This window comes from Emericellopsis cladophorae (assembly GCF_022114955.1).
Source record: "Emericellopsis cladophorae strain MUM 19.33 chromosome Unknown NODE_22_length_311439_cov_122_237611, whole genome shotgun sequence".
NCBI lineage: Eukaryota > Fungi > Ascomycota > Sordariomycetes > Hypocreales > Bionectriaceae > Emericellopsis > Emericellopsis cladophorae.
In genome coordinates this window covers 113,116-139,581 of record NW_026250947.1, presented here as the reverse complement: position 1 = coordinate 139,581, position 26,466 = coordinate 113,116, and the positions used below count along the sequence as shown (strand labels likewise).

The 26,466-nt window shown below is 57.9% G+C and overlaps 11 protein-coding genes across 11 annotated transcripts; 6 read left to right on the top strand and 5 right to left on the bottom strand.

Moving 5' to 3' along the window:
• Positions 1-1,282: 1,282 nt before the first annotated feature.
• Positions 1,283-4,750, top strand: J7T54_002269 (uncharacterized protein; the record flags this gene model as incomplete). The annotated part of the gene is made up of 8 exons (XM_051506445.1): positions 1,283-1,470; positions 1,539-1,563; positions 1,799-1,816; positions 1,896-2,029; positions 2,109-3,308; positions 3,360-4,514; positions 4,569-4,596; positions 4,646-4,750. The coding sequence occupies 8 exons, from the start codon at positions 1,283-1,285 to the stop codon at positions 4,748-4,750; spliced, it is 2,853 nt and encodes a 950-aa protein (XP_051362233.1).
• A 3,180-nt stretch (positions 4,751-7,930) lies between these two features.
• Positions 7,931-8,908, top strand: J7T54_002268 (uncharacterized protein; the record flags this gene model as incomplete). The annotated part of the gene is made up of 2 exons (XM_051506444.1): positions 7,931-7,988; positions 8,049-8,908. 2 exons carry the CDS (start codon positions 7,931-7,933, stop codon positions 8,906-8,908), a joined length of 918 nt encoding a protein of 305 aa, XP_051362232.1.
• Positions 8,909-9,452: 544 nt separating this feature from the next.
• Positions 9,453-10,256, top strand: J7T54_002267 (uncharacterized protein; the record flags this gene model as incomplete). Its single annotated transcript, XM_051506443.1, has 1 exon — positions 9,453-10,256. One exon carries the CDS (start codon positions 9,453-9,455, stop codon positions 10,254-10,256), a length of 804 nt encoding a protein of 267 aa, XP_051362231.1.
• A 447-nt stretch (positions 10,257-10,703) lies between these two features.
• Positions 10,704-12,669, bottom strand: J7T54_002266 (Regulator of nonsense transcripts-like protein; the record flags this gene model as incomplete). The annotated part of the gene is made up of 3 exons (XM_051506442.1): positions 10,704-12,222; positions 12,279-12,532; positions 12,595-12,669. 3 exons carry the CDS (start codon positions 12,667-12,669, stop codon positions 10,704-10,706), a joined length of 1,848 nt encoding a protein of 615 aa, XP_051362230.1.
• Positions 12,670-12,798: 129 nt separating this feature from the next.
• J7T54_002265 (phosphatase) lies at positions 12,799-15,960 on the top strand (the record flags this gene model as incomplete). The annotated part of the gene is made up of 5 exons (XM_051506440.1): positions 12,799-12,841; positions 12,955-13,774; positions 13,842-14,271; positions 14,326-14,513; positions 14,883-15,960. The coding sequence occupies 5 exons, from the start codon at positions 12,799-12,801 to the stop codon at positions 15,958-15,960; spliced, it is 2,559 nt and encodes an 852-aa protein (XP_051362229.1).
• Positions 15,961-16,048: 88 nt separating this feature from the next.
• On the bottom strand, positions 16,049-16,657 carry J7T54_002264 (secretory protein SSP120; the record flags this gene model as incomplete). Its single annotated transcript, XM_051506439.1, has 1 exon — positions 16,049-16,657. One exon carries the CDS (start codon positions 16,655-16,657, stop codon positions 16,049-16,051), a length of 609 nt encoding a protein of 202 aa, XP_051362228.1.
• Positions 16,658-17,061: 404 nt separating this feature from the next.
• On the top strand, positions 17,062-18,221 carry J7T54_002263 (Origin recognition complex subunit-like protein; the record flags this gene model as incomplete). The annotated part of the gene is made up of 2 exons (XM_051506438.1): positions 17,062-17,243; positions 17,294-18,221. 2 exons carry the CDS (start codon positions 17,062-17,064, stop codon positions 18,219-18,221), a joined length of 1,110 nt encoding a protein of 369 aa, XP_051362227.1.
• Positions 18,222-18,239: 18 nt separating this feature from the next.
• Positions 18,240-19,224, bottom strand: J7T54_002262 (uncharacterized protein; the record flags this gene model as incomplete). Its single annotated transcript, XM_051506437.1, has 2 exons — positions 18,240-19,027; positions 19,083-19,224. The coding sequence occupies 2 exons, from the start codon at positions 19,222-19,224 to the stop codon at positions 18,240-18,242; spliced, it is 930 nt and encodes a 309-aa protein (XP_051362226.1).
• A 2,198-nt stretch (positions 19,225-21,422) lies between these two features.
• J7T54_002261 (uncharacterized protein) lies at positions 21,423-22,871 on the top strand (the record flags this gene model as incomplete). Its single annotated transcript, XM_051506436.1, has 6 exons — positions 21,423-21,476; positions 21,645-21,684; positions 21,743-21,776; positions 21,937-22,021; positions 22,229-22,529; positions 22,663-22,871. 6 exons carry the CDS (start codon positions 21,423-21,425, stop codon positions 22,869-22,871), a joined length of 723 nt encoding a protein of 240 aa, XP_051362225.1.
• Positions 22,872-23,052: 181 nt separating this feature from the next.
• J7T54_002260 (putative NADPH-dependent methylglyoxal reductase-like protein) lies at positions 23,053-24,192 on the bottom strand (the record flags this gene model as incomplete). The annotated part of the gene is made up of 3 exons (XM_051506435.1): positions 23,053-24,038; positions 24,097-24,117; positions 24,171-24,192. 3 exons carry the CDS (start codon positions 24,190-24,192, stop codon positions 23,053-23,055), a joined length of 1,029 nt encoding a protein of 342 aa, XP_051362224.1.
• A 292-nt stretch (positions 24,193-24,484) lies between these two features.
• J7T54_002259 (uncharacterized protein) lies at positions 24,485-26,131 on the bottom strand (the record flags this gene model as incomplete). Its single annotated transcript, XM_051506434.1, has 3 exons — positions 24,485-25,259; positions 25,736-25,892; positions 25,993-26,131. The coding sequence occupies 3 exons, from the start codon at positions 26,129-26,131 to the stop codon at positions 24,485-24,487; spliced, it is 1,071 nt and encodes a 356-aa protein (XP_051362223.1).
• Positions 26,132-26,466: the final 335 nt, after the last annotated feature.

Sequence of the window (26,466 nt, the reverse complement as noted above, 5' to 3'; positions counted from 1 at the left end):
CGACCCTGGGCGTGGACGTCGTCCTTGATCATATGGGCCACGGACCGCATACTTTATTTGAAGGATTGGAAATACTGTCGTGGACGACCCGTCTGGTTGATCTGCTCGAGGGGCAGGACGACAAGAGAATGAAGTTGTTCCGCGACAACGCCGCAAGGCTGTGGAACAGCACTTGACAAAGCAGTACGATTAAAGCAGCACTTTGGGCTTTCTTGGTAGGGTAGGGCCGGCAAGATGCGGAACGGTCCAGGTCTTGATGCAGGGCGAGATGGGGTACAGCCCAGTCCAGCGCGAGCAAGACACCCCGCAAAGTAGCAAGCAGATGTTGCATATGAAGTCTTGGCGAGGAGGGTGGCGCAGCGACGATGATGGTGAGAATGGGCCTTGTAGACAGGACTGAGGAGAGTCGGAGACCTCCATTTCCCTGTGATTCACCCCACTTCTAGTCCGTAGATTCGGTATGTTTCACGTGTCAAACGACTAGTGTTACCCATGTGTAAAGAACAGAATGGAGAGAGAGAGAAATATCCGATTACACACTGCGTATCTTTTTGGTTCTCATCAATTATCGTAGTCTCAAGTACTCAACTCAAGCTCTTAACGCATGTCCGGGGTCAGATCTCGAAAACTTTAAAGCTGCTTGGAATCGCAGGGGACGGAGTCACGGGGGCGGGGCGCTGGCGGACCTGGAGTCTGGACGCCTGCCAGTGCCAGTGTTGTGATTAGTGGCTCCTGCCAGGCTGCGGCCTGCCACCCACCCACAAAGAATTGGACCTCAGGTGAGGAAAGTGCCTCCTAACTTAGTGCGGCTGCCACCTGTTGGTGGACGGACGGCTGGCTAATTGGGTTGACGATCTACCTCATCAACTTCTACTGCACGCACATGCTCGATAAATTATCGGAGCATCAGGCAAGTAGGCTGCAAGCACGCGACAAGGTACTACGGAACGTCAACGCACGCCTCTGCCTCAAGACGTAACCTATAACCCGGGGGATCTGCCCAGCAAGAGCCACATCATCCATCATCCTCTGATGCAGCCAGCAGACCGGCCTCAAACTCGCCGTCTTTTCAATTCCGTGCCAGGACTGGAGTCCGCCGTCGCCGCTGCTTCCGACATTCCCTTTGCCTTCCCTTACCGTATTCTAATCAACAAGTGTCATTAGCTCAGTCCAGGCCCGACTCTAATACTGCCGGTCGCCCACCTGTCGACCCCAAGGCTCAACTCCGACGCACCCACCGACTGTCCGTCCTTGACCTGCTGCTGAGCCGAGGCACGCGCACATGATGGATCACAACATGACGCCTGGCGACAACCCAGGGGGCCAGCAGGAGCAACAGTTCCAGCCTCTCCCCAAGCAACAGACGAGATCACCAGATGTCGCTTCCCAGGATTCGGGCGCCTCGAAGGCCGCGGCGCCCACGCCCAACAATGCGCAATCCAATGCTGCTGGCAGCATGAGTTTCCGGAGGTGCGTCTTGTGAATCATGTGAACGCCGCGCGCGTCCAGTCGCCCATAGTGTACTAACCTGCTGGCAGGCAGCGAGCCTCAAGAGCGTGCGAGGTGAGTTGCAAACTGAAATGATTCTTCTTTTGGGATGTGTTTCGACAACTGTCATCGTCCTGGGGTGGCATGCTCCTTCCATTTGACCTGCTCGGTCGCCCCATCCAAGCTCCATCCACAGCCGAGGCATCTTGGTCGCAACCACTCACGACGCCGCCAAAGGCCCCTTTGCCCGCCAACGGACCTGCACAATCATGAGATAAGCTTTTGCTAACATATCTGACTTCCTAATTAGACATGTCACGCTCGCAAGGTAAGTCGATCCCCAGCATTGCCGCTGCAATGTGCCCCCTCATGACAGCTGAGTTGGTAATTGACCCCGCCTCCTCCAGGTTCGATGTGATGCCGCCAGCCTCGGTGTGCCGTGCACAAACTGCGTCGCCTTCCAGATCGAATGTCGCATCCCTACCCCAAAGCGCAAGAAGACACAGAATGGAAGCGTACAGGCGGGGAGAGACTCGGACAGGTATGTCTTACTGCACATCACCACAACTGGACTTTGGCACCACCTGGTGACCTGGGGCTGACACACACATGATCTACAGCGACCGAGGGGACGAACGCGAAGATCGACCACAGTATGCCGAGTCGACAGCCGCCGCTGGGTTCCCTGCGCAGGGCCCTGTGGGCTCTCACACCAATCAAGGCACGCCCCTGACAACGCAGACCGAGGCGCAGGCCAAGAAGGACGAGGTCGACAGCAACACCTACCTCAACCTAGTCATGAAACCGAAATTCACACGAGCGCCGATCACAGAAGCCGGCAGGGTTGCCTTCTTGGGGGAGTCGTCAAACTTGACGCTGCTGGTTCACGATCGTCAAGGCGCGGCTGACGTTGTGCACTACCCCCTGCCTGAAAACGTGAGAGGCTCAAGGGCACGGCTGACGGAGCTGGACAATGTCGAGATCGAGATACTTCATCAACGAGGAGCCTTCCTGCTGCCGCCCCGCGAGCTTTGCGACGAACTCATCGCGGCTTACTTCAAGTGGGTGCACCCCATTGTGCCTGTCATCAACCGGACTCGCTTCATGAGGAGGTATCGCGATCCGAAGAACCCGCCTTCTCTCTTGCTGCTGCAAGCTGTGCTTCTTGCCGGCTCCCGCGTCTGCAACAATGCCCAGCTCATGGACACGAATGGGTCGACGAACCCGGCAGCCCTGACCTTCTACAAGCGCGCCAAAGCCCTGTACGACGCTAACTACGAAGATGACCGCGTCACCATCGTCCAGGCGGTCCTGCTCATGGGCTGGTATTGGGAAGGTCCAGAGGACGTCACTAAGAATGTCTTCTACTGGAGCCGTGTGGCGACAATTGTTGCGCAAGGGTCTGGCATGCATCGATCAGTCGAACAGTCGCAACTCAGCCGGTCGGACAAGCGCCTCTGGAAGAGGATATGGTGGACGCTGTTCACCCGAGATCGATCCGTGGCCGTTGCGCTTGGTCGACCTGTCGGCATCAACCTCGATGATTCCGACGTGGAGATGCTGACGGAGGAGGATTTTATCGAGGACGATGCCGAAGGAGGCGGGGAGTATCCCCTCGACCCGGTACACGTCCAATTCTTCCTACAATACGTCAAGCTGTGCGAGATCATGGGGCTCGTTCTTTCGCAACAGTATTCTGTGGCCTCCAAGGGGCGGCAGCGGAACGCCATTGACCTTACCCACAGCGACATGGCCCTGGCCGACTGGCTCCAGAACTGCCCAAAGATTGTGTACTGGGAAGTACCGCGTCATCATTTCTGGTCAGCCCTCTTGCATTCAAATTACTATACCACACTGTGTCTACTGCACAGGGCACACATGCCACCGAATGGGGCAAAGAACCTTGCCGAAGAGTCGCCCTACCCTTCGCGCAACATTGCCTTCCAGGCTGCCGGTATGATCACATCCATCATAGAGAACCTGAGTGTCCATGGCGAGCTGCGCTATTGTCCGGCTTTCATTGTGTACAGCTTGTTCTCGGCCCTCATCATGCACGTCTATCAGATGAGGTCACCAGTACCGTCGATCCAGCACGTCACGCAGGACCGCTTACGGACGTGTCTTGCCGCTATGAAGGAGGTTTCCAAGGTGTGGCTCGTCGCAAAGATGGTGTACACCCTGTTCGAGGCCATTCTCGGGAACAAGGGCCTTGAGGAGAGGCTACAGAAGGCGGGGGTGAAACGCCATCGGAAGATGCAGAGTCTCTCGGATCCCCGAACATACGACGGGGGCAAACGCAAGTACGACGACATGGCCATCGACTTCACGCCGAATGCGCCCACGCCTCAAGAATCATATGAGCGATCGCGACCGCCGACGCCGAGTCAGAGGGCTGAAGGCTTCACGCCCGCGCAGCCGTCCATGATGACCTCGCCTCCGCGAGCAGCACCTTCAGATACATGGATGGGGGGCACGGGCTCCAGGTCGCAGACGAGACCTGGGACTCCGTTCAACCCCTCCTTCTCCGTGCCGGCTACACCTCCCGATCTATATCTCGTGACGAGAAACTCACCGAATCTGTCGCAATCTTTGCTAGAGAACTTCCAGCCCGATCAACTCTTCCCCGATAGCTCGGCCATGCCCGCATTCCCCAGCATGTCGCCCTCACAGACGCACCAAAGCATAGATCAAAGCCTCATGAATTCGATGCCGACCCCGACCATGCCATCAGCCCAACCGCAGCAGACGCAGCAGCAAGGTCAGCAGCAAGCGTCTCAGCAGGGTCAGGGAGGTAACTTCCAGCAAAGAAAGCAGGGCGGTAACAACAGCAACAACAACAACAACAACAACAACAACAACAACAACGGCATGTTGAATCCGAACCAGTTCACATTTGGCGGCGGGCAGTCGCACATGTGGCAGCCCAACTTTGACGGCATGCTCCAGGATGGGCAGAGTCCGGACAGCTGGAGCACGGGGTCGGCCCCTGGTCAGCCGGCGCCAACGACGCTCAACGTCGAGGACTGGTAAGAGCCTTGAGAGTGGTTCCTTGGAAGGATCTTGATGCTAACTCTGTACAGGTTTCAATTCTTCGGGATCAATGGGGACGTAAGTAACATCAACTTTGATGTGCCCCTGACTTGAGCGCTATCAACAGCGCAAGTTTCGCAACAATGGCAGCGCGACAAGCTCCTCGGCTGGATCGCACTTCATCCCCTTCACATTAAAGAAGCATTTGGATGCTGATGTGGGTTGTGGATAAGGAGAGCATAATACAAAATAGTCAGGGGCTGGAGCATTCAAGTGGTCTGCGGCGGGATGGCATGAGTGCGGACCAGCTCAAGTGGCTGTAGAAGTATCTACGTGGTATGGCAACCATATGAAACCATTGCTCATGTTCTGTTGCTCCGTGCCGAGAGTAAATGAGTGTTCTGCTTGCCCTGCCCACCCAACAGGCAACGATAAGGGTGTAGGGTACGTAGGTAAACAGCCAAGGCGAAAATGTGTTCGATCGAGGCAACCGGCAATCGACCTTCTACACATGTGGAACAAAAAACTTGCTTCTGCAATTGCTTGTGATTGGCAACCAGGGCTGACGAAGCCGTCGACATCCTCCGTAAGCAAGGCTGTCTGCCTGGTCTGTTGTCCACGTTGCACTAGAGGCGCAGTCCACCCTCTCCATCACCAGCGCCACAGCGAATGCGATTCTCTGCCTTGTCATCCTTTCAGCTGTCCAGGGATTCGAATAAGCTCAGATCCAAGAAACCAGTTTTCAGCCTTGCATGGAGGGGTGTAGAATCGAGGACGACAGCAGTCAGTGGATGGATGGATGGGTTGTCTTGCCCAGGGCGGATTGGGGTACCCTGCATCGACCGCGAGAGGATCGAAGGTTTATTGCCTGCCAGCTAGTGAGAGTTTAGCGAAATCTATGTACTTGGCTGCGTATTCTGCAGTAAAAAGCACAAGTGCTGTCATTGCATGTCGGATTAGAGACGTTCCAGTTCGTGGTTTATGAAGTGATACGTGGGTAAGCACACGAGCATGTCAATGGAACTCGACGGCGTGCACTATGTGCCGGCGTGGGACAGTGTCTGAAGCCCGCGGCACCTCCTTATCAGTCATGAAAGCTCACGCTGATCATGTACCTGAGCCGACAGTCTGTGCGGGGGAGAATCCGCCGCCGCACATCAGCCCTACGTCCCAGAGGAAGCACGCACAGAGTACCCCCGTGCTAGTTTAGCACCGACTACGTAACTAGCACGCACGCAAGCACGCACAGGCACCACGAGTACGACGAGACCCGCGGTGGAGAGAATCTTCTGGCAGGCACTCGCTGGTGCCGCGCTTGATGGCAGACGCTACGAACGGGCAGGATTGGGTGGCTTTGGGGTGGATGCGGGTTGCGACTTGCAGCAGCACGGAATGCTTGCATCTGTACGGAGGGCGTAGTGCGCGCGAGCTGCAACGGATAACGCGCCGATTCGCATCCGCGGTTGAGATGGAAGGCTACTTGTGTATTGTGCTTGCTGTACCGGTACTCGCGAGAGGCAAGCTGGGAGGAGATGAGGACAGTCTGGTGATGACTCCAAGGGTGCCATTTCATCAGGAGGTGATTTGGTGTATCAGCGTCGACCCAGACAAGTGTCTGAATAAGATACATAGGCAGCTACGACAACTGCTGATGGAGATTGAGATGGAGATGGAGATGGTGATGGAAAAGCGAGTGACTCACAGCCAGCGCAGCTGCGTGCTTCGTCCCTTTCCTTGGACCATATGTATGTTGAGAACCATCGCCAAGGCAGCCGCGGGTGCGGCGCCACCAGGACGGGGGGTGACTCTATCAGAGGGAATTCTGCCTGCCTACCTGCCTGTCACTGGCTGACTGCTCTTGACGCTCAGTCAGTCTGGTTTTTCGACTTTGGCTGATGATGTCTACTTCACAACCCACGCGACCACGTAGTACGGCCAGCGCCCATTGTCGCCATGGTCATGATGGGTGGCGGTGGTGGTGCGGCGCAGACAGGCAGCGCTGTCGCTCGCTGGTTGCCGCGGGTACCTGCGACGTGGAAGAGTCACGAATGGGGGGTATTTTGCGTGTCTGGCCCCCAGACTGGCCATGGTTCCAGTGAACTTTGACCTTTGCAGTGACAAGTGCTTGGGACCCGAGGTCGATCGAAGATGCTGCTGAGGTCATTTCCCGCACAAGACTGGTGAGCCCAACCAGACGGGATGTTCCCTGTCCCGGACTCAACCCCCATCTAGACCCCTGCCTAGCCGTCGCGGGCCTCCGCCGAATGGGTCATTTTCTGGTCTGGTCTGCTATTTTCTGCGTGTGGCCGTCCGCACAATGCGTCAATGCCATGATAGACGACTGGATCGTCCCGTTGCGCGCTTGTTCCCGCCAAAGCGGCCCGGCTTTGCTTGGATTGATACCCCGTCCTGATCTATTTCCTCGACCCTGGCGGTCCTTCCTCATGCCCCTTTCCGGAGGAATGACAGCCAGGGGCCACGAGTCTAGGTACGCGCGCTCAGTGCCTCTTGTGGCATTCCGGTGCCTGGGCGCTTTGCCCATCGGGCATCAAGCGCGTTTCGGATGTCTCTGAAATTTCCTCTCGATATGGGCTTCGCACGCTCGCTCGGTATTCTTATTATTCTTAGCATTGGCTTGGACCATTTGCTCAAAGAGGTTTCCCGCCGTATCGTAATTTCAATCCAGGGTTGGGCTCATGCCCTGGCAAGCAGGCAAGCAGGCAAGCAAGCAAGCATGGCTAGCAACAAGCAAGCAGTCGATCCTGTTGCCGCGCACAGCTGCTGCTGCTGCGAGACAATTTTCCTCCTTGCCCTCCCAATTCTCCCGCATCACGCAAGAAAGGATCTTGTGAGCCCAGCTCGCTTGCTCATTGTTAGTGGCAAAGCGACCCCAAACATACGGTACCTGCTTTTCTCACGCAAGGGCGTGTAAGGAAGCAAGCACACAAATAACCACGTATGACAGCAAGCCCGGAAAAGGAGGGAGGGTAGAGTGGTTGAAAGGCAGGGTGTGGGCTCTTCATCCGTGCACCTCCTCCACAACGACCACCATCACGGAAGGGCGATTCTGCCTAGCCTTATTACCTCGCTCGCCTTACGAGGAGAACACACTCACACTCACACTCACACATTCTCTTCTTCTTCTTCCTTTTCTTCGACCTTCTTCCCGCACATTATATGAATACTCGCTGCTCTCTTCTCATCCAGGCGGCCTTGCATTTTCAATCAAAGCCTCGTCTTCGCTTATTGGATACGTGACAAGAAGAAACCTTTTTTGTGCGCATTCTTGCAGCTTTTGTGTGGTTGGGCAGCAACGCACTGCATTATACATACATACGTATACATATCGCACGAACCGAAACCACAGAAATCCTCAATCCTCAAGCCTGTGCTGCACGTTCTTGAGCCACTCATGCCTTCTCACCATCGCAGCTCGCCCAGCTCGGGTGGCAGCAGGAGGAACGACTCCGGTTCGTCGCCCTGTCCAGCCCGCCCTCACTCTGCTTCTCATGCTGACCCAGTACCTGCAGATGTCGAGCAGCAGCTGCGCGATGCACTGAACAAAGCCAACACAGAGCTCAACATTATCTCCGCAGAGAGAGACCGCTTCGAGACTCGCTACCTGGAGTTGAAGAAGAAGCTCGGGGACAAGGAGGCACCACTGCCCTCCATCGCCATCAGCCCGGCGGCCGCATTACCTCGCGACGTCAAGGCGCAGATTCAGTCACTCAAAAAGGACCGTGAGCGCCAGGATGAGCACATTGAAGACCTCGAGGCCAACTACAAGGCTCTGAACGAGGGCTGGGCCAAGCAGTACGCCAGCCTGGAGGAGCGACACACGGAGCTCAAGGGGCAGTACACATCGCTCGAGAGCGACTACAAGGCAATCGACAAGAAGCTCGCCGAGATGATCGACAGGTTCAACGCGCCTCAGCCGGGATCTGCCTCAGGTCCTGCCTCGGCTGCCTCGACTGGCTCCAAAGAGTCCAGCAGCCGGAGGGATGAGCGCGGTCGCACCCGAGACCACAAGGAGCGCGACAAGGAGGAGAAGCGCGAGGCCAAAGCCATGGAGAAGCGCCTCGCCAAACGTCTCGAGGCCAAGCCAGAGCCGTCCACCCCGACAAAGGAATCTCGTCCGCCCCTGACGTCTCGCCGTCGCGACAGCCACATGGGAGGGCGCTCCTCGTCCACCCACCGACACAGCCATTCGTACTCGACCAGCCAGTCTTCCCTCAACGCGTCCAACACGGCCAACATGGGCCGCAGCGTCCCGCGCACACCGAACCCGCTGAGCCCCGGTGCGGGCGGCGTGTACAGCAGCGGCAGCAGCGCCGTGTACGACGATGACCTCGAGGACGGCAATTACCATGCCCACCCGGTTCATCGGTAGCGCTTGGGCTGACCGAAAGTGACCACTGGCTTCTGGAATCGGATCCAGAACATGTGAGCACAAACATGGGCAGTTGACCGAGGGACCAACCAGGGCTGAGTCACCGCACCACACCATCATGTCTCGGCTGCCGCTGCGTCGTCCTCCCACGCACGGTCCACGGTGGAGTACCGTCCCGGCCCCTCTTCTCGAGTCCTCTTGCATAGGTACACGAGCTTTCTCATCAGTGCCTAACAGTGTCTTGATGGGGTATTCGTAACTCCGATGCATGCATGGAGGAGGACTGCCTTCGTCTTCCCTCGCAACGCTATCGGCTCGACGCTGAACACATTTGATCCGTCGCTGTTTCTCGCTGGCCCTTTGAATTCGATCTCGGGTTTTCTTTCCTTTCCTTCTCTCCGTCTTGGCTTTTTGATATACCCCCTTTCTCGCCATCAGTTTTCCCACGACACATATACCCCCTCCAGCGCTTCACACTTCACATTTTTTGGGCTTTTTCATCACGACACGATACGACACGACACGGCACGACCTCCACGCCACCATGAAGCTCTACCCATCCCTGTCCGACGACCTCGCCGCCTGGGCCGCGCAGCAGCCCGTCTTCTTCACGGCATCGGCTCCCACGCACGCACCACACATCAACGTCTCCCCCAAGGGCCAGACGTCCAGCCACCTCGCCTTCCTCACCCCCAACCGCTGCGCCTACATTGATCGCACCGGCAGCGGCTGCGAGACCATTGCGCACGCCTACGAGAATGGCCGCCTCGTCCTCATGTTCATCAGCTTCGGCGCCGCCCCGCGCATCCTCCGCCTCTTCGGTACGAGCTCCGTCGTGGAGTGGGACGACCCGCGCTTCGAGGACCTCGTGAGGACGATCAGTAAGGGTCAGCGGGATGCGTTTGACGGCGCGCGGGCGGTCGTCGTTTGTGACATCTTCCAGGTCCAGACGAGCTGTGGATACGGGGTGCCCAGGGTCAAGCAGCCGCTCTACGACCAGGATGCTGCCGCTGATGCTGCGCCCGCTAAGCAGCAACAACAACAGGCTGCGTCGGAAAAGGGGGCTGAGTGGGATGTCTTTGAGGACCGTCCCACGATGGACACCTGGGCCGCGAAAAAGGTCGAGACGGCCGCCCTGTTTGACTACCAGAAGGAAAAGAATGCATACAGCATTGACGGCTTGCCTGGTCTCAAGTCAGCGAGGCGTGACACGGGGCAGCACATGCGTCTGGTGGAGTTGCAAGCGTGGGCGGCCCGGGTCGCCAAGGAAGGCGACGCTGTTGCCGTTGGCTTTCTCGGTGCCGTCGTCCTTTTCCTTTTCCTTCGATTTGTTCTTGGGTTGCTGTAACACGGTGCCTTGCTTTGCGCGCATATAGATAGATTTGCATGTTTGTTTCTCTTGTTGACCTCGGAGGTTAAAAGAAGGTAGCAATGGCCTGGAATTCGGTATGACTAGCAATAGAACTGAAAAAGTAGGGCGCTTTTTTGAAATTTCCCTGTTCATCTTTCCTCACCTATCCATACCCCTTGATCAAATCCCAGCGCGCAATGACACTTCTCTGCTACAGAGAAGTGTTGGCGTCTTTCAGGAAACGTGCTGATCACGCGCCGAGTCCTGTGGACGCGCCCTCGTGGCGATGGCGATCGGCCAGATCACCGCTGCCGGTTGTGCGGCAAGCGGCCCCCGACTTCATGTCGGAGGTGAGCGTCAGCATTTGACAGCCGCACACTGCAAGGCGCGCTTCGCTAGTGATGCTCTTCAGGTGGACTCTGTTGTCCCCCTCTACTCGCAGCCTCATCCTCCGTTTCCTGCTGGAGCAGCGGCCGACGAGGCCTCACCTGCGGCTGCCGCCGCCTTCTCGCCAGCAGCGTTCTTGTTGCCCCCGCCGCGGCCTCGTCGACCACGACCCTGAGCTTTTTCGGCCTTGGGAGCACTCCCCTCCGCCGCTGGTGTACTCTGTTGCTGGTTCTGGGGCTTCTTCTCCTTGCGCTCCAGGACCTGCACAGTGCCCTGGCCCACGGCAACGGGGCTACCGGCGATGGCCTTGGCAAGACTCTCACGATCGGCGAAATCGACGTAGGCGAAGCCCTTGCGCTTGTCCATTTCGACAAAGGTCACAGGTCCGAATGCCTCTAGACTCTGCTTGAGGGCGGCATCCGTCACGCCCTGCGACGGGTTTGCGTGCTTGACAAAGGCGCGGGTGGACTCTTGCCCACTCGCAGGCGCCGCTTTCCGTTGCTGCGAGGCCTTTGGACCGTTCGCTTTAGTCGCTGCGGCGGAAGACTTAGCGGGTACGTTGGAATCTTCACTCGGTGTCTCGGGTTGTAGTTCAGCGGTGCCAGCCGCTCCGTCTGGCTTTTTCTTGAGAATCATGGGCGGGTTGGCCGGGTTCAACGTGGCTTGCTGTTCCGCCGCCTTGCCCTTGGCCCCGCGGGTCCTGCGGTTTTGCTGCGACTTGCCGCCAGCAGCATTGCTGTTCTTGCTGGCGCCACCGTCTGAAGAAGGGGCGGGCGAGGCAGGTCGGTTCGCAGTCGTCGCTTTGGCAGCACCCACGCTGGCGCTGCTCTCGGCGGCCTCAGCCTTGGTGTCTGTCTTGCTGTCGGCGCCAGCCTTGGCTGCCTCCTGACGCGCCTTCCTATGGGCACTACCCGGACTAAGGCCTAGGTCGCGTTGGAGCAGACGGGCGGCCGCAGCAATGCCAGCGCGGCGACTCTTGGGTCCATCATTGTTGCCAGCGCCGTTGATTTGGCCGGCAGCTGCTTTGGCAGCTTCTGCGGCCTGCTCGCTGGCAGCTTTCTTGGTCAAGATCTTGACCGGCTCCTTGGGTGCTTCGACCTTGTCTTCCTTGTTGGCCTTGCCCTTCTTCTTAGGTTGGTCGTCATCCTTGGCTGTTCCTTTGCTTTTTCCTTCGCCCTTGGCGTTTTTCTTGGCATTTTCCTTGCTCTTGGCCTTCTTCTCCTTGAGGAATTCCACGAGCGGTGTTGAAGTAACCTTGGCATCGGCCTTGTCGGATTCCTCGAATTCTGCCTCCACGTCCTTGGTCTGGACCGGGTTGGCAAGCGATTCGAGGAAAGCCTGGAACTCGGGATCCTGATCAATGGTACCCTGTCGCGAGTCCACACGCTTCTTTGCACCAGGGACCTTTTTGTAGAGGCAGAACTCGACACTCGGCGGTCCGACTAGTGAAGTGTTGGTGAAGGTGTTCTTAGCATCTTCCCAGGTCTTGGAGCGCACGGCATCATTCAGTGGCATGATATCATCCTTGCGCATGAGATGGAGATATGCACGACCTGGCGTGGGTGGCTTCGACAGACTGGGCTCCTGGTTAGCATGGCTTTCCCCGTGTTCACTGAGATCATGTCCACACACTCTTTGGAGATACCGCCGGCCACAAAGTCGAACCAGTCCACCTTGCCCTTGTCGACTTCCCATTCGGACCCAAGAATGGTCACAAACTCCTCCTCGGTCATGCCTGGCGGCAGGCGTCTCACTACCAGCTTCTCGCCGTCATTCTGCGCCTTGGACTTGGCGGGTTTCTGACCCTCTGGTTTGCCATTAGGCTCACTGGACTTGTCGCTTTGCCTCGCAGTATTGTTGGGCTTGTTGGCTGCGCCGTCTTTTCCCTACAAAAGTGAGCGTCAGCGGACGTCGAGGCCTCGACGCGTGAGTACGACGTAGGACACACCCTTGAAAAGTTAGCAGAGCGATGACGTCCGGCTTTCCCCCTTCGAGAGGATGGTTGCGGCGTGGCGGCCGACATGCTGGACGAGCAGCGACCTAGAGATGCCTCGATGACAAGGAACGTCTTCAGTGTAATGTGTCAGTCACAGGCGCAACGGACGGCGATGGCAGCTCACTTGGGGCCCACCAGGTCCCGATGAAGTCAGGAATGAGGATGTCACGTGTCACAGCAGAGACAGTGATCTGTCTTGGTGAATAGCAGCCGCCCAAAAGTGGCGAGAGATAGAGCTAATGACCATTAGATCCGTGACTATGCGCACCATCAAAGAAATCGGTACATGCGTTATTCTTATTTTGTCTTTAGCTAAGGTACCGTACAGTGGTGAGGATACCGCCCAAAGTTCCCAGTTCCGGCATTCCCAGCGCTCTCGCCCCACCATTACGCCCTGGAACGGGGGCGTGGCGGGTGGCCGCCCCATCGCTCATCAGCCACAACCTTCGCATGGCATCGAGGTTCCAGTCGGCGCCCTGCTATACGTATGGTATCTTGTCCACGACAGGACCTACACCTGCCTCGCCTCCACCTACAACCTGATCCATCCCGACGACGAGGCGGGCCCGCGTCCGAATATGACATCGACAGTACCGCGACCTGGCCCCGCGAACCTGGGGCCCAATTCAGGCCTTGATGAATGGCTCGAGGAGGCCAAGCAGTGTCACTACCTGCCCGAGAGGGTCATGAAGGAGCTATGCGAGAAGGTCAAGGAGATTTTGATGGAGGAGTCCAACATCCAGCCCGTCTCGACACCCGTCACAGTCTGCGGCGACATTCACGGCCAATTCTACGACCTACTCGAGCTCTTCCGCGTGGCGGGCGGCATGCCAGGCGAATCCAACGTCCAGGCCCCCAAGACCGCCACGACGGTGATCACCTCGGACGATATCGAGCCGCCGACCGAAATCACAAACCCCAAATTGCGCAAGAAGCTACGGTCGTCAGGAGATCCCCCCGGCGCGACAGACGTCGAGGGCGAGGACGAGGAGCGGCCGCAAACCGCCGACTCTGGCGTGGGCGTCACATCCTCACAGAGTGCGGACACGCGCTTTGTGTTCCTGGGCGACTTTGTGGACCGCGGCTACTTTAGCTTGGAGACGTTTACGCTGCTCATGTGCCTCAAGGCAAAGTAAGGCCTCGTCAACAGCCGTGTGATGAGATACAGAAGAATGATGATGGCTGACCAGCACCTCTAGATACCCCGACCGGATTGTGCTCGTCCGCGGCAACCACGAGTCCAGGCAGATCACACAAGTCTACGGATTCTACGAAGAATGTCAACAAAAGTACGGCAACGCCTCCGTCTGGAAAGCATGTTGTCACGTGTTCGATTTCCTGGTGCTGGCGGCCATTGTGGATGGGGAAGTACTGTGTGTGCACGGCGGTTTAAGTCCCGAGATTCGAACGATTGACCAGATCCGCGTGGTCGCACGCGCGCAGGAGATTCCACACGAGGGCGCGTTCTGTGACTTGGTGTGGTCCGATCCTGAAGATGTCGAGACGTGGGCTATCAGCCCGCGCGGCGCAGGGTGGCTGTTTGGCGACCAGGTGGCCAAGGAATTCAACTATGTGAACGACCTGAAGCTGATAGCGAGAGCCCATCAGTTGGTGAACGAAGGATACAAGGTGAGCTGCCATGGTCCATCTGTTTCGTATGTAATCACTGACCTCCCTCGGCAGTACCATTTCCCAGAGAACTCGGTTGTGACCGTTTGGTCGGCGCCCAACTATTGTTACCGATGCGGCAACGTCGCGTCCATCATGTCTGTCGACAAGGACCTCAGCCCCCGTTTCAGCATCTTTTCCGCGGTGCCGGACGACCAGCGACACTTGCCGGCAAGTAGGAGAGGGCCGAGCGACTACTTCCTGTGAGGCGTGTTCTGGTCGGGGGGGGGGGGGGCTTTGGCTGCCCTTTGGATTTGTTGTTGCCTTTCTTCTGCATGTAGACTAGTATAGGGTCACGATACCCCTTGATGTCTGAAACGATGGAACAGGACGGGTAGGCACGGGTTGTTTGGGTAATGAAGTACATGATTGTCATAGTGAGCTTGAGACGTGAGACTTTGCTGAAAGGCGACTCCACATTCGCAACTCCGTCCATCGGGATCTTTCCCTCCAGCGGCATCAGCCTGTCAATGAGAGTGCCCAGCGGCCTGCATCTACAGCGGGTCGATTGAAGAAGATGTGAAATCTTTACATAAGATGCCTAAGAAACAGAATCAGACGCCCGTTCACAGCGCCATGACAAGATGGCTCGATACGTCGCACCCACAGATCGCGCCCGCAGATGCCCATGAGCTACTCAGCACGGCGCCGAAGCGATTCACAATTTATGAGCCCATGGCCCTTTTACCAGCGGGCAGTTTCCTCAAACACCCATGGACGTTGCTTTCGCAGGAGGATCTCTCGAGACTGTGGCCTCTGGTGCTCCAGGAGCTCTCCAAAGCAAACGGCGTCCAGCTGTCTCACCTCGCCATCACAGAGGGCATCCCCCTTCACGAGGACGATGACGCGTCGGAGAATATTCTGCGCAGCCCGATAGGATTACGGATGCTTCATGGGGATTTCGGGCCCGCGACATCGCCAGCCACACCAGCACAGGCGGACTACGAAAAGGCACTGTGGGTGTCGACGCGCCAGAACGGCATCATCCAAACATGGGCACCTAGATGGACCATGTTCAGTCGAGGCAACGTCAAGGAGAAGGCCCGTTTGCTTGGCTTCCCAAGAGCCGAGAATGCCGACGAGTGGGCCGTGGACTTGTATGCCGGGATCGGATATTTCGTCTTCTCCTACGCCTCGCTCGGGTTCAGGGTCCTGGGCTGGGAATTGAACCCGTGGAGTGTCGAAGGGCTACGAAGGGGCGCCAGAGCCAACCGCTGGAGCGTCAGGATTGTGCAAGGCCAGGATCTGCGTCTGCCTCTCGATGCCATATTGGCTGGCAACGAGCAGATCATCATCTTCCTCGAGGACAACCAAAAGGCCCTGGGAAGGATCCGGCATATGCAACAGAGTCTAGGTGCAGCAAAGGACATTTGCCATGTCAACGGTGGGTTTCTGCCTACCAGTGAGCCCGTCTGGAAACCAGCGCTGGACATGACACGCGGGACTGCAGAGACATGGCTCCATCTGCACGAAAACGTCGGCGTGAAAGACATTGGCGCCCGGCAAGCGGAGATTCAGCAGCGCTGCGAGGACTGGGCCTCCTCAGAGCCGTCCCCGACACGGAGCGCCAGAGCCTCGCACGTCGAGCAAGTCAAGACCTTTGCACCGGGCGTGTGGCATTGCGTCTTTGATATACACATTACACGCTGAAGCTTTTTGCAAGCCAGGCCATATTGTACATGTACACACCGCATATTCTCATAGTTCCTCGTCTCACATGATATGCGCACGCGTGCGCCTACCGCTGCTGTTTCCTGAACTTGAGCGGTATGTTGGCCTCCACCACGGGGAGCCGCTCCATGGCCTCGAGCTTTTCCTCGGCCTCCTCCATCTGCTCGTGCTTCTTGAAATGCTCAATATCCTCGGGATGCGTCAGGTCCTCGAGCTTGGTGTCCTCGCCGTGGTATTTTTCCCAGTGGTGAATCTCGTACTCGTACTCGTCGTCGCCGTGGTGGCCTGGTCCCGTGCCCATGTCCGGCAGCGTCTGCCCACTCGCCACAAAGGCCAGCCACTCGGCGCCCGAGATCTCCCCGTCATTGTTCGTGTCCATGAGGCCCATGAGGGCCTCCATAATCTCCTTGCGCCGCGCATTGGGCACGTCCTTGTTCGACTCGTCCATGAGGCCGTACGTCCGGAGCAGCTCGTCGCCTTGCCATTTGCCGTCCGAGTTGTAGTCGTGCAGCGCGAAGAAGGCGCCTGCGTCCCAGCCCTCCATGTGGTGCTCCTCTGCCATGTGTTTCGTCATCCAGTTCGCGTTCTCGTCGACCTTGGGGGAGCCGCGCGCTGCGTGGTCGCCATGTGCTGCGGCCAGGCCGACGAGGGCCGTGGTGAGCAGCGTGGAGCGCATGTGGGCGGGTGTCTTTCTTTTTTTCTTCTTCTTTTCTTTTGTAGAATGTCTCGTGTGATGGGCGATGCAGTTTTGCTAGGTGAATCAGACTGTCTTCTGGATGTAGGACGGGCAATTATTAGTGTTGTCAGGGGCGACAGACAACTTCCCGATGCATGATCGGGACTTGGGAGGACCCTGGGAAATGTGGGGACAGATGCTACCTCACGGACGGAGCTTCATCCAAGCTTCTTCCATCATCAGGAAAAACACTAATCAACTGGAGCTGCTTAGAAAATCGACAATTGCTGTCCAAGATCTGCCTGTACCATCGACAAAAGAGGGGCTCCACCAGTGATATACCTCCAAGACGCGTCGAGCGCGTCGACGACATCGATCCTGCTCGCACGCCACCATCAGGAACCATGAGCCGCCAAATCGAACAAGCGCTATGGTCGCTGATGCCGACCTTTGCTTCAGATCTCCCACCGTCGCTGATCGAGCTGACCGGATCCCTGGTCGCACAATCTCGCCTCAAGGCCAGCACCCTCAAAGCTGAAGAAGAGGTCGCCCGTCTCTACGCGTGCGCCAACATTGCCTGCGATCGGTGAGCATCCCGAAAAGGCCTGCTGTGCCATGTTTCTCATGGGCGTGTAGGCTCAAAATCACCCTCGACCTTCCGCCGATCCAGCCACGGCCACCCATCGCGCCAAAGCACTACAAGAAGCTGCATGCCCATCTCGACAATGTCCTGCCGCAGTCCAGCACACCCGCGCGATCCCGTGCCGGGCGAATACGCACGCCTAGCAAAGCATCCATGGGATACGGAGTCATCGAGGTGAAAGATTCGCCGTCAAGAGGGACGCCGAGCAAAGAACAGATTCTGGCACAGTGGCGGACCGGCGATGCAGCCACACCAACGAAGCGAGGCCAGCACTCGCTGCTCAGGCCTTGGGTCAGGCCAGTCGTGAAGCGCATGTGCGCGGAGCTGCAACAGGAGAAGATGGCGCAGACAGTCTTCGCGGGTATGGAGACCATCACCTGCCCAGCGGGACGGCCGACCAAGGACGAGTGGGTGACCGACAACTACGCTGCTCTGTTCGCAGCCGTGTTCTACTGGAGCTTGATACGATTCCGGGCGCTGACGGAAGGCACCGTCATCCCCCGCGAACCGGCCTACGAGCAGAGAAGACAGATCCTCTCGCTCATGTCCCAGGCGAGGAAGACCGTGGTGCTCCCCGGCGCAGACGACGACGTATCCTGGAAAGACTGGTCGGACCTCAAGCCTCGAGACTTCAACCATGCCGTAGCGACGGTCAAGGAGCGCGCCTGGCTGGGGAGCAGTTGGTACAAGGACATTGATGACGTTGTCAAGTTTCAGAACTGGGACGAGGGCGACGACCGCGTCGATGAGGATGCTGACCTGTCGGGTCCCATCCGAGCGCGGCTCGTGGACACCATGTTGCAGGACAAGACGGACTACCTCAGCGAGACGCGCAAGGTGAACTACGAGGCGTGGAAGGCCGATGTATTGCTTCGAATGGCTCAGCGCAAAGAGGACGCGATGGACATAGATACCCAATGATCAAGACGTTTATTTACATTAGCCAATCCTCCCGGGCACATAGGGGTGGCCGGCACTCAGTCCACCATCCACGGCCCACGCCTGTCCGTTGACGTAGCTGCTCTCGTCGCTCCCCAGGAAGAGCGCCACGCGCGCAATCTCATCTGCGTGGCCACCCCTCCGCGTCGGGTTGAGCTGGCCAATCTTCTTTTCCGTACCACGAGCCCTGGCACTCTCGTACGTGGGCGCCGTCATGCCTGTCTCGATGAGGCCGGGACATATGGCGTTGACGCGCACATTTGTGCCCACCAGCTGATACGCCGTCGTCTGCGCCAAGGAAATGACGGCCGCCTTGGAAGCCGAGTATGGCGTCGAGCCAGCGTTGGAGCGCAAGCCTGCCACACTCGCCGTCCCGATGATGGACCCGGACGAAGCTGGTTTCGCGTCCGAGGTCTTTTGCATGGCGGGCGCCGCATGCTTGACGGCGAGAAACACACTCAGGGTGTTCACCTTCATGATCTGCATGAAATCCGCGTCGTCAATGTTGGTGAAGAGGGCATGCGGACCGACGATGCCCGCATTGGCAAAGAAGACGTCCAACCGCCCGTACCGTGCGAGCGCATCGTCAATGACCTCTTTCACCTTGGCCTCGTCTGACGCGTCAAACTGGCGCGTGTGGATGTCGACGGCGGGGTACAGGGCGTTGATCTCGGCCTTGTGCGCGGCGAGGTTGGAACCATCAAAGTCGCAGATGTACAGGGCCCTGGCGCCTGATTCAGCGTACTGGTGTGCCGTCGCGCGCCCGATGCCGAGCTCCGAGTTGGCACCTTTGCATGGATGTCAGTACATTGTCGACAGACAGGGCGAGTCAGGAAGAAGTACCGGTGATGATGACCACTTTGTCTTTCACACGCGGTGCGCTTGAGCCGGCGGCTACCTTGGTCATAGGCTTGAGCTCGGTGGAGGAACCAGGTGACAACTGGTCACCGAGAGCTTGAATGCGCCGCTTTGCTTGGTCTGCCATGTTGACGATTGTCTGACGGGCGCGACGAGTACTTCTGAGAGATGAACGACAACGATTGAGTTGGTGCGATCGCTCACGGACGGTGACTGGAGAATGAGAAGGAATCTGGGGTAAATCTGAATAAGAGCAGGCAGGGGGGGTCCGATCTGGAGAGAGACTGGAGATGCCGAGGCACGGAAAAGGTACATCTCGTGACGTAGTGGAGTGGGTGCGGGTCGAGGTACCTGACGAACGGTGTCGGGATCGAGCGAGAGCTTGTTTCCTCCTTGGCTTCAACGTCCCGAGGTCATGTCGAGGGTCGGATACATCCTCCGCGCTTCACCAGCTCGGATCGAGGCCGACGAACCTCGAGCGCTGGGCTGCGTCAAAGGGAGTTAGTCGTGTAGCCACGCCAAGACGAAGCTGGGCTGACGTCCAAGACGCGTCCTTGCCGTGTCCATCGGCGACAACTAACAACGGATGATTATCGCCCAGATCGGTGCCAGCTTCGTCTCAACTCTCGACCCAGGACTCTGACAAGACGAGAAAAGTCCACGTCAGGAGACTGGCCAGTCGGGCGCGCGTGTCATGAGGAGGCTCGGGCTGCCGCATCGGTGGCGCATCGGGCCTGACCGCTTCACCCGAGGACTTGCGCAAGCCTCATTGATGGACGAACCCAAAAGATCACGACTACGGACAGGAGGCGGACTAGATCGGCAGCACCAAGACTCTGTCGCCGTGGACGGACGAACAATGCGGTCCGGACGGAATGCGTGATGCGCTTGATCAAACACTCTAGGCTACAGGAACATGTTTGCTCTTCAGGGTCGAGTCTGATTGCCTCCAAGAAAGACTGGACGATGATGAAGATGAGATACGGTACCTTCAAGGCACGATGCAGCTAGATCAACTGCAGGCAGGCTCTGGACGCCGGATATTGCGTCGACTCAGGGACACTTTTTTGCCAACACGACAAGAAGGCCCGGCATATCTGAGCAAATCATGTATGTATGGTACGGTCGTCGGGCGTCCCAACTATAGAGACAGACGAGGCAACCAACCAACCAACCAACCAACCAACCCGGAGCCTTCGGGCTCAACAAGCGCGAGATTTGATCTCGCGACGGGTTCCAGATGATTGGCAGACGAGAACAAGATATACTCGGAGCGAGGCCCTCACCACGATGACAAAGTAATGACTCGACGGTGCACGACGGGTGTGTTGGTCGCACGATGTGCGCGGCCGCCGCAACGAATGGCTCCCCAGCGGACGATCCATCGGTGCGGCTTCTGGTACGACGACAGCTGCTCTGGACTGGAATAGCATGCCACGTTGCAAGGAGGTATTCTCGGCGTGCGATGGGCATGTGGGCATGTCATAGAAATGTGGGTGCCATGTCACCGCTTTTTCCACATCTTTGGACATGCTCTAGAAGTCGCTTTGATACAGCCTCAGACCTACAAAGGAGCGAAGAACTCGAGAACTCCCCTGTAGCAGCTCGACACCCAGTGTCCCGAACAGGACCCCCGAGTTCTCAGGAGAAAACTTGTCGTCCATGAACTCGCATGGCACTACTTCCCTCGTGCCACCGCGCGGCGCGCCGCATGGCATTGAAGCAATGCGTGGAAGCTATTCCCAGGCTCAATAGCGAGAAACTCGCGCTCGTCTCTTGGGCCATGACCCCCGAAAGGGGCCTCTCATGACACAATTGTCCTGCTAAGAGTAGCAACGCCCTGCGCATGGCCACGGAGATCTATCGCTGCGAGGTGGTGGCCCCGTGTGTGGACTGTGTCACATCCGTGTCTGCATGGCAAGGTGCTTCTTCCAGCCCCGTACTACTGTACGACGGCGTGCTTCCCTATCACGGAACTGTCCTGCGTGGGGAGCCCGCGGCGGCGGGAACCCGTGGAGGAGGGACGTGTATTGTTTGCACGACTGTCAAGCGACATCTAGTCTACCTACGCCCACGCGCCCGCCCGCCCATCTCCTCTCCATTATTTGTATATGGACTGACTGTCAGTGGCCTAGCTGTCGCCTTTTCAAGGTCTCACCACGGCTTCACTCTGTTTCCATCTGTTTGCGCTCGCGCTCCAGCTGATGCTGTTCGGCTGTCGAGTCCATGGCTGAAGCCGTCAACACCTCTACCTTTCAGGGCAGCTGCTATAACTGAACTACGATCCACCCCTGCTCATCACGAACTACACAAAAACAGGCGCCAATGGGCACTGAGCGATGCGCCAACCAGCCGTGGGGCTCTTTGGCGAGCAACGTTGTCGACGCCCCGAGTTGTGTTGCAGACTGTAGGCAGAGGTTCTTGGCCATACTTCTCCCAGAACGGCAACTCACAGACGACACACTCGAGCCCGTGTGCGAGCATCTTTCAAGAAAGTCTTTGTCTCTCGACGAGGCATTCTGGACATTGTACTGTTGCGATGCGCAGCTCTGTGGCGTGGACAATCTGGCGGGTCGCGGCAAGGACCGTATGTGACTATGTCTGTGTCCCAAGTTTGTTTGACACTGGCTCACGCTGTTTTATAGCCAATGTGAACTGGGTGATCAGTTCTTGTCAAAAGTGAGTTGTCAAGTCATGCTGTACTATCTTTCTTGGCTAACGGTGCCTAGTATAGGGTTTGATCACATTCTTGACCCTGGACCACCAGAGATAGATCACCCCTGTGGTTCGGCAAATCCAGTATCTCAGAGCATGGAATGTGTGACAACGGGTACGCCAGTGTCCACGGTGAAACTACAAGCTATTCTCCCGACATCACTATCGCCATTCCCGGTATCGTCGTCGACAGCACAAACCACAGAGACGTCCACACAGCCAGCGATTCGCGATCCCTCGTTAGCAGCAACTATGGATAACGACTCGTCGAGTGTTGACGCGGATTCGCCATCGCCATCAGGCTTGTCGACGGGTGTCAAGGTCACAATCGGGCTCTCCACAACCGTGGCGGCATTGCTTATAGCAGTGGCCATTTTCTTCCTCCTTCGAAGGCGACGCATGATGCCGCCCCATAGACGTCACCGATTCTTGCAGCGCGACAACTCCTCCTTCTCTACCTTGGGCTCGCCGACACCCCTAGTCTCGCCGCCGCCCGTTTCGCCTCTGGGACCAGAGGACGTGCCGCTGACTCCGCCCCCGCCGCTCAGGGAGAGGAAGATGCTGGATACGCGCAGCTCTACCAGCAGCAGCAGGAGGCCATCGGGGGTTTCCCGACCTCCTATTCTGACACCGACTCTAAGCAAGCTGGTTCCCCGATCAGAGACATTTCCGCGGGGACTATGTCCGCCGTCCGCGACGCACGGCATGGTGAACAGTGTACGATCTTCGTCTGAATCCCAAGGCGCTCTGAGCAGTCCCGCCCGCTCCTTTTGTTGTTCACCATCCAAGCCCACTAGTCTCCCTTGTTCGACACAGCGACATGGGAACATTGGTGTTGCCGTGGGCATAGTACGACACAACCCGGCGGAGGGAGTGGTGCTCGACAAGAACGCCCAGGACCTGTGTGAGCTGACGGACGAGTACGCGCGGGAGTCGAGAGACACCAGCTGGGGAAGCTGGAGGGGCGGCGGAGGGCCTGGGCGCGTGGCGAGCGAGCAGCACGTGGGTGGCAGCGTCATGCGAGAAGCGGATCTGGAGAGGCTGGGTGGTCGATATTAGCCCTTTCTTTTGCTTTTGCTTTTGCTTTTGCTTTTGCGGATAGGAAAGAGAGATAGCGGGACTATCCACGGGGGGCCTGCAGTTACATGATACCGAGGGAAGGATATAGGCGTTTTATATGCGAGATTCATCAATCAATACAGCAGTGATTTGGTCTTTTCTACGCTGAGCATCTCACATGCTAGATCCCCTTGCCCTTGAGGGACTCGACCAGGTCGCCAATGCTCTTCTCCAGCCCAATCCACTCGATGCCCAGCAACTTATTCGTCTTGCTCACATCATACGAGAACATCTCGCTATCCTTGGGCCTCTCACCCCCCTGCACACTCTCCGCGGGCAGGCGGTCCTTGAACTCGGGACACTTGCGCCGCACAATGTCCACAATCTCCCTGTGCGACATGCAGCCCGGCGTGGTGAAGAGCCTCTGGCCACCAAGCTCTGCCTTCTCCATGGCCACGACGTGCGCGCGCGCCACGTCCCGGACGTCCACCCACAGCGGCACAGCGCCCGTGTCGGGAATCTTGTCCTTCCAGCCCCCCTTGAGGAGTGTCACGATGCGCTCGTTGGAGGTGTTAATGTTCTCCAGCGTGGCGAGGTGGTGCACGACGGGCCCAAAGACAAGGGGCGGACAGACGGTGACGAGGTCAAAGGCGGGTTTCTCCCTGCCGACAAAGTCCCACGCGGCGCGCTCGGCGAGCGTCTTGCTGACGCGGTACGCCGTGGGCTTGGAGTCGTGAATGTTGTCCACGGTGGACGGGTTCCACGAGGCCTCGGTAAAGGTGTGCGTGGGGTCGGCGAACTTGGTCTCGTCCAGGATGGCCGCGAAGCTGGACGTGACGACGACGCGCCGGACGTCCTTGCCGTGGGCCTGGATGGCCCGGAGGATGCCCGTGGTGCCGTTGACGGCGGGGTCGATGAGCTCCGTTTGCGGGTCGGACCAGTGGAAGTGAAAGGGGCTGGCGGTGTGGAGGACGGCCTCGAGGCCGGGGACTTGGAGGACCTCGTTGAAGGCGTCGAGCTGGGCAATGTCCGGGACGATGTGGACGTCGAGGCGTGATGCGGCCACGGCGTCGGGGTAGGCGTCGAGGATGGCCTGACGCTTGGCGTCTGTGCGGACCGTGGTCACGACTGTGTGGTTCTTGGCGAGCAGTTGCTCGAGGCAGTGCGCTGGGCCGATCGGTCAGTGCTGGCTCTCATGGCGTGGCATGGATGGGGTTGTCTGTACCGGCGATGAAGCCTGAGCCACCTGGGGAAGTCAGTGATGAGTCTCGATGAGAGGTGGAGGGGGTGAATGTGTACCAGTGAGGAGAACTTTGGTCATGATGAGTGTGGCTGGCGCGGAATGGTTGTGCAAGTTTTCAAGTGAGGCGAGTAAATACTGGTTGCTTGGGACGATTTGTCTATGTGTACTTGTGTCTGTTTGACCTGACCATTGAGGTCATATCACATCCTAGGGTTATATCCGGCCCCTCTTCCTCTTCCCCTCCTTCATCGACGCACGTCTTCGTGGGGGGGTGTCGGGACTCGCCTCCGTCCAAGGGTGGGGCTATACAGAAGTACCCGAGTGAGCCAGCTGCAGATGAACAAAACGACTACATTGCAGACAGACAAGACTACACGATCCTCCGCCTTCTCAGAATCTCCTCGTACGACTCCATCCGCTCCGTCCGGCTCTCTAGGGTATCAAGCATCTCGTGGTGCCTCCTGTTCAGATCCTCCCACTTGTCCTTCCAGAACCTCGTTTCGTGCTTCCAGTAGCTCAGCTCCTTGACCATCTCAGACACGCGACGGCTACAGCTTCCGTCCAGTTGGCGCGCAAGGTTCCGTATCCGCGCGCGCAGGTCACACGTCTCCTCCTTGGACGCCTTGAGCTCGCGTTCCAGCTTGTCGACCTTGCATTCTAGCTTTGCGACTTCCCCTGCGTGCTTGGATGCTTGGTCGGCTGCATTGTCCAGGGAGCGGCGGAGGCTGTCATTGTCGGCGAGCAGTGCGGCGTTGGCGGCTTGTAGGTCTGGAATCACACATTGCTCCAAGCGCTGTGTCTCTGCTTGCGACGCTGCCAGACTCGCCCGCAACGCCTTGTTCTCCTCTACCAGCGCGCAGTTCTGCTCCTCCAGCGACCTCTCCCTGAGCTTGAGCGTGTTCCATTCCTCTTTGCTGACCTTGTAGTAATCTGGGCAGTAGTCGAGCTCGTAGTGGCGGTGGTGGTGCTCGCGATGGTGGTGATGCGAGCGCGAGCGCTTGAGCTTGACGAATTGCTGCTTCCCCATCGAGGACGTCTCGATGTAGTATCTTCGAGACATCTCTTTGACTGTGCAGGGCTCGACAGCGGGGACCTGGCGGCTGGCGTTTGCACCCACTTTGGCGGCGGTACTCAAGGAACTTGGGCTAGACTCGGTGGACAAGTAGCGAGTAGGCCTCGGTTGAAGATCAAAGCATGGGCTGAGATGAACTGAGAAGAGAGATATGACGGCACACAGAATCTGGCATGGGGGAAAGCGCAAGTACATGTATAGCAGCACAGGGCGTCCCTTGAACATACGGCCAGGTGCAACGAGCCTCGAGGCCATAGTCAAGGGACCAATCCGAATCAACCACTACGCCAGGTGACCAGTGAGCTCTGTGTCAGGCCTCGTCGAAAAGGCATTGTTTGACGACACCTTTGTTGGCCAGGCACTCGCCTGGGCGTCCAAGAAAACGGACAAAGGCTCAACGGGCACGAGGCGACCACCATGTGGCCTGGTCCGCATTGTCTCTTCTCAAGACAGGGCTGACCACAAGCTTGTTCTGCACAGGGCAAACAGTGGCAGCTTGCTCTTATGGAAAGGGACCCGGCAGCCAGTGGTGTCATGCCGCAAACCCACCATTGTCGTCGTTGCACCTCGAGAAGGCTGCCCATGTTCGGGTCGTGCAACAAGAGTGACCACGAGGCTGGGAAGCCTGAGCAGAATGTCTCATTGGTCACATTGTCCCAGGTCGCGTCGAGGTCGGCAGCCTTGTCGAGCAGGCGCGTGGATGACGCTGTGGTTCGGCCGTGATCCTGTCAGGGACGTGACGGCAGCTGCCGCTGTGCATCTGCACATCCCATGGGGGGATGCGCCCAAATAGACCGAGCCTTTACACTTTGGGCGGATGAGCTGCAGGAGGTCTGTCCGCGCCGGCAGACGCAGGGACATGAAGAAGGTGTCGAGCAGATGGTCGAGGATGGGTGGGTGATGGAGGTGGTGTGGGATGTCAGTTGACGAGGGTGACCAACTCATGCACTGTGCTGTAGCTTGCAGTATCAGATGTACGGAGTAGACCGTGTCCATGCCACCGGAACTGTTAGTGCTCTCACATGCACAGTGTATCTTACGCCCCTCGCACCCTCGCTCATGACAGCCTCGCATCAGCCTGCAGCTCTCAGCCACCCCTCGTGCCACACTCACAACTTCTCAGTCCATCATCGCCCATGTCCTCGTCCTTACGGATACAACACGACTTTTATCTTCTTTGCAGGGCTGCATATCGTCACTCGCGTCAGCCTAACCAACCTTGATCGCCCATCGCGCTAATGCCAGCATGATGGCCTGCCGCCCAACTCAGCATCCGCGCG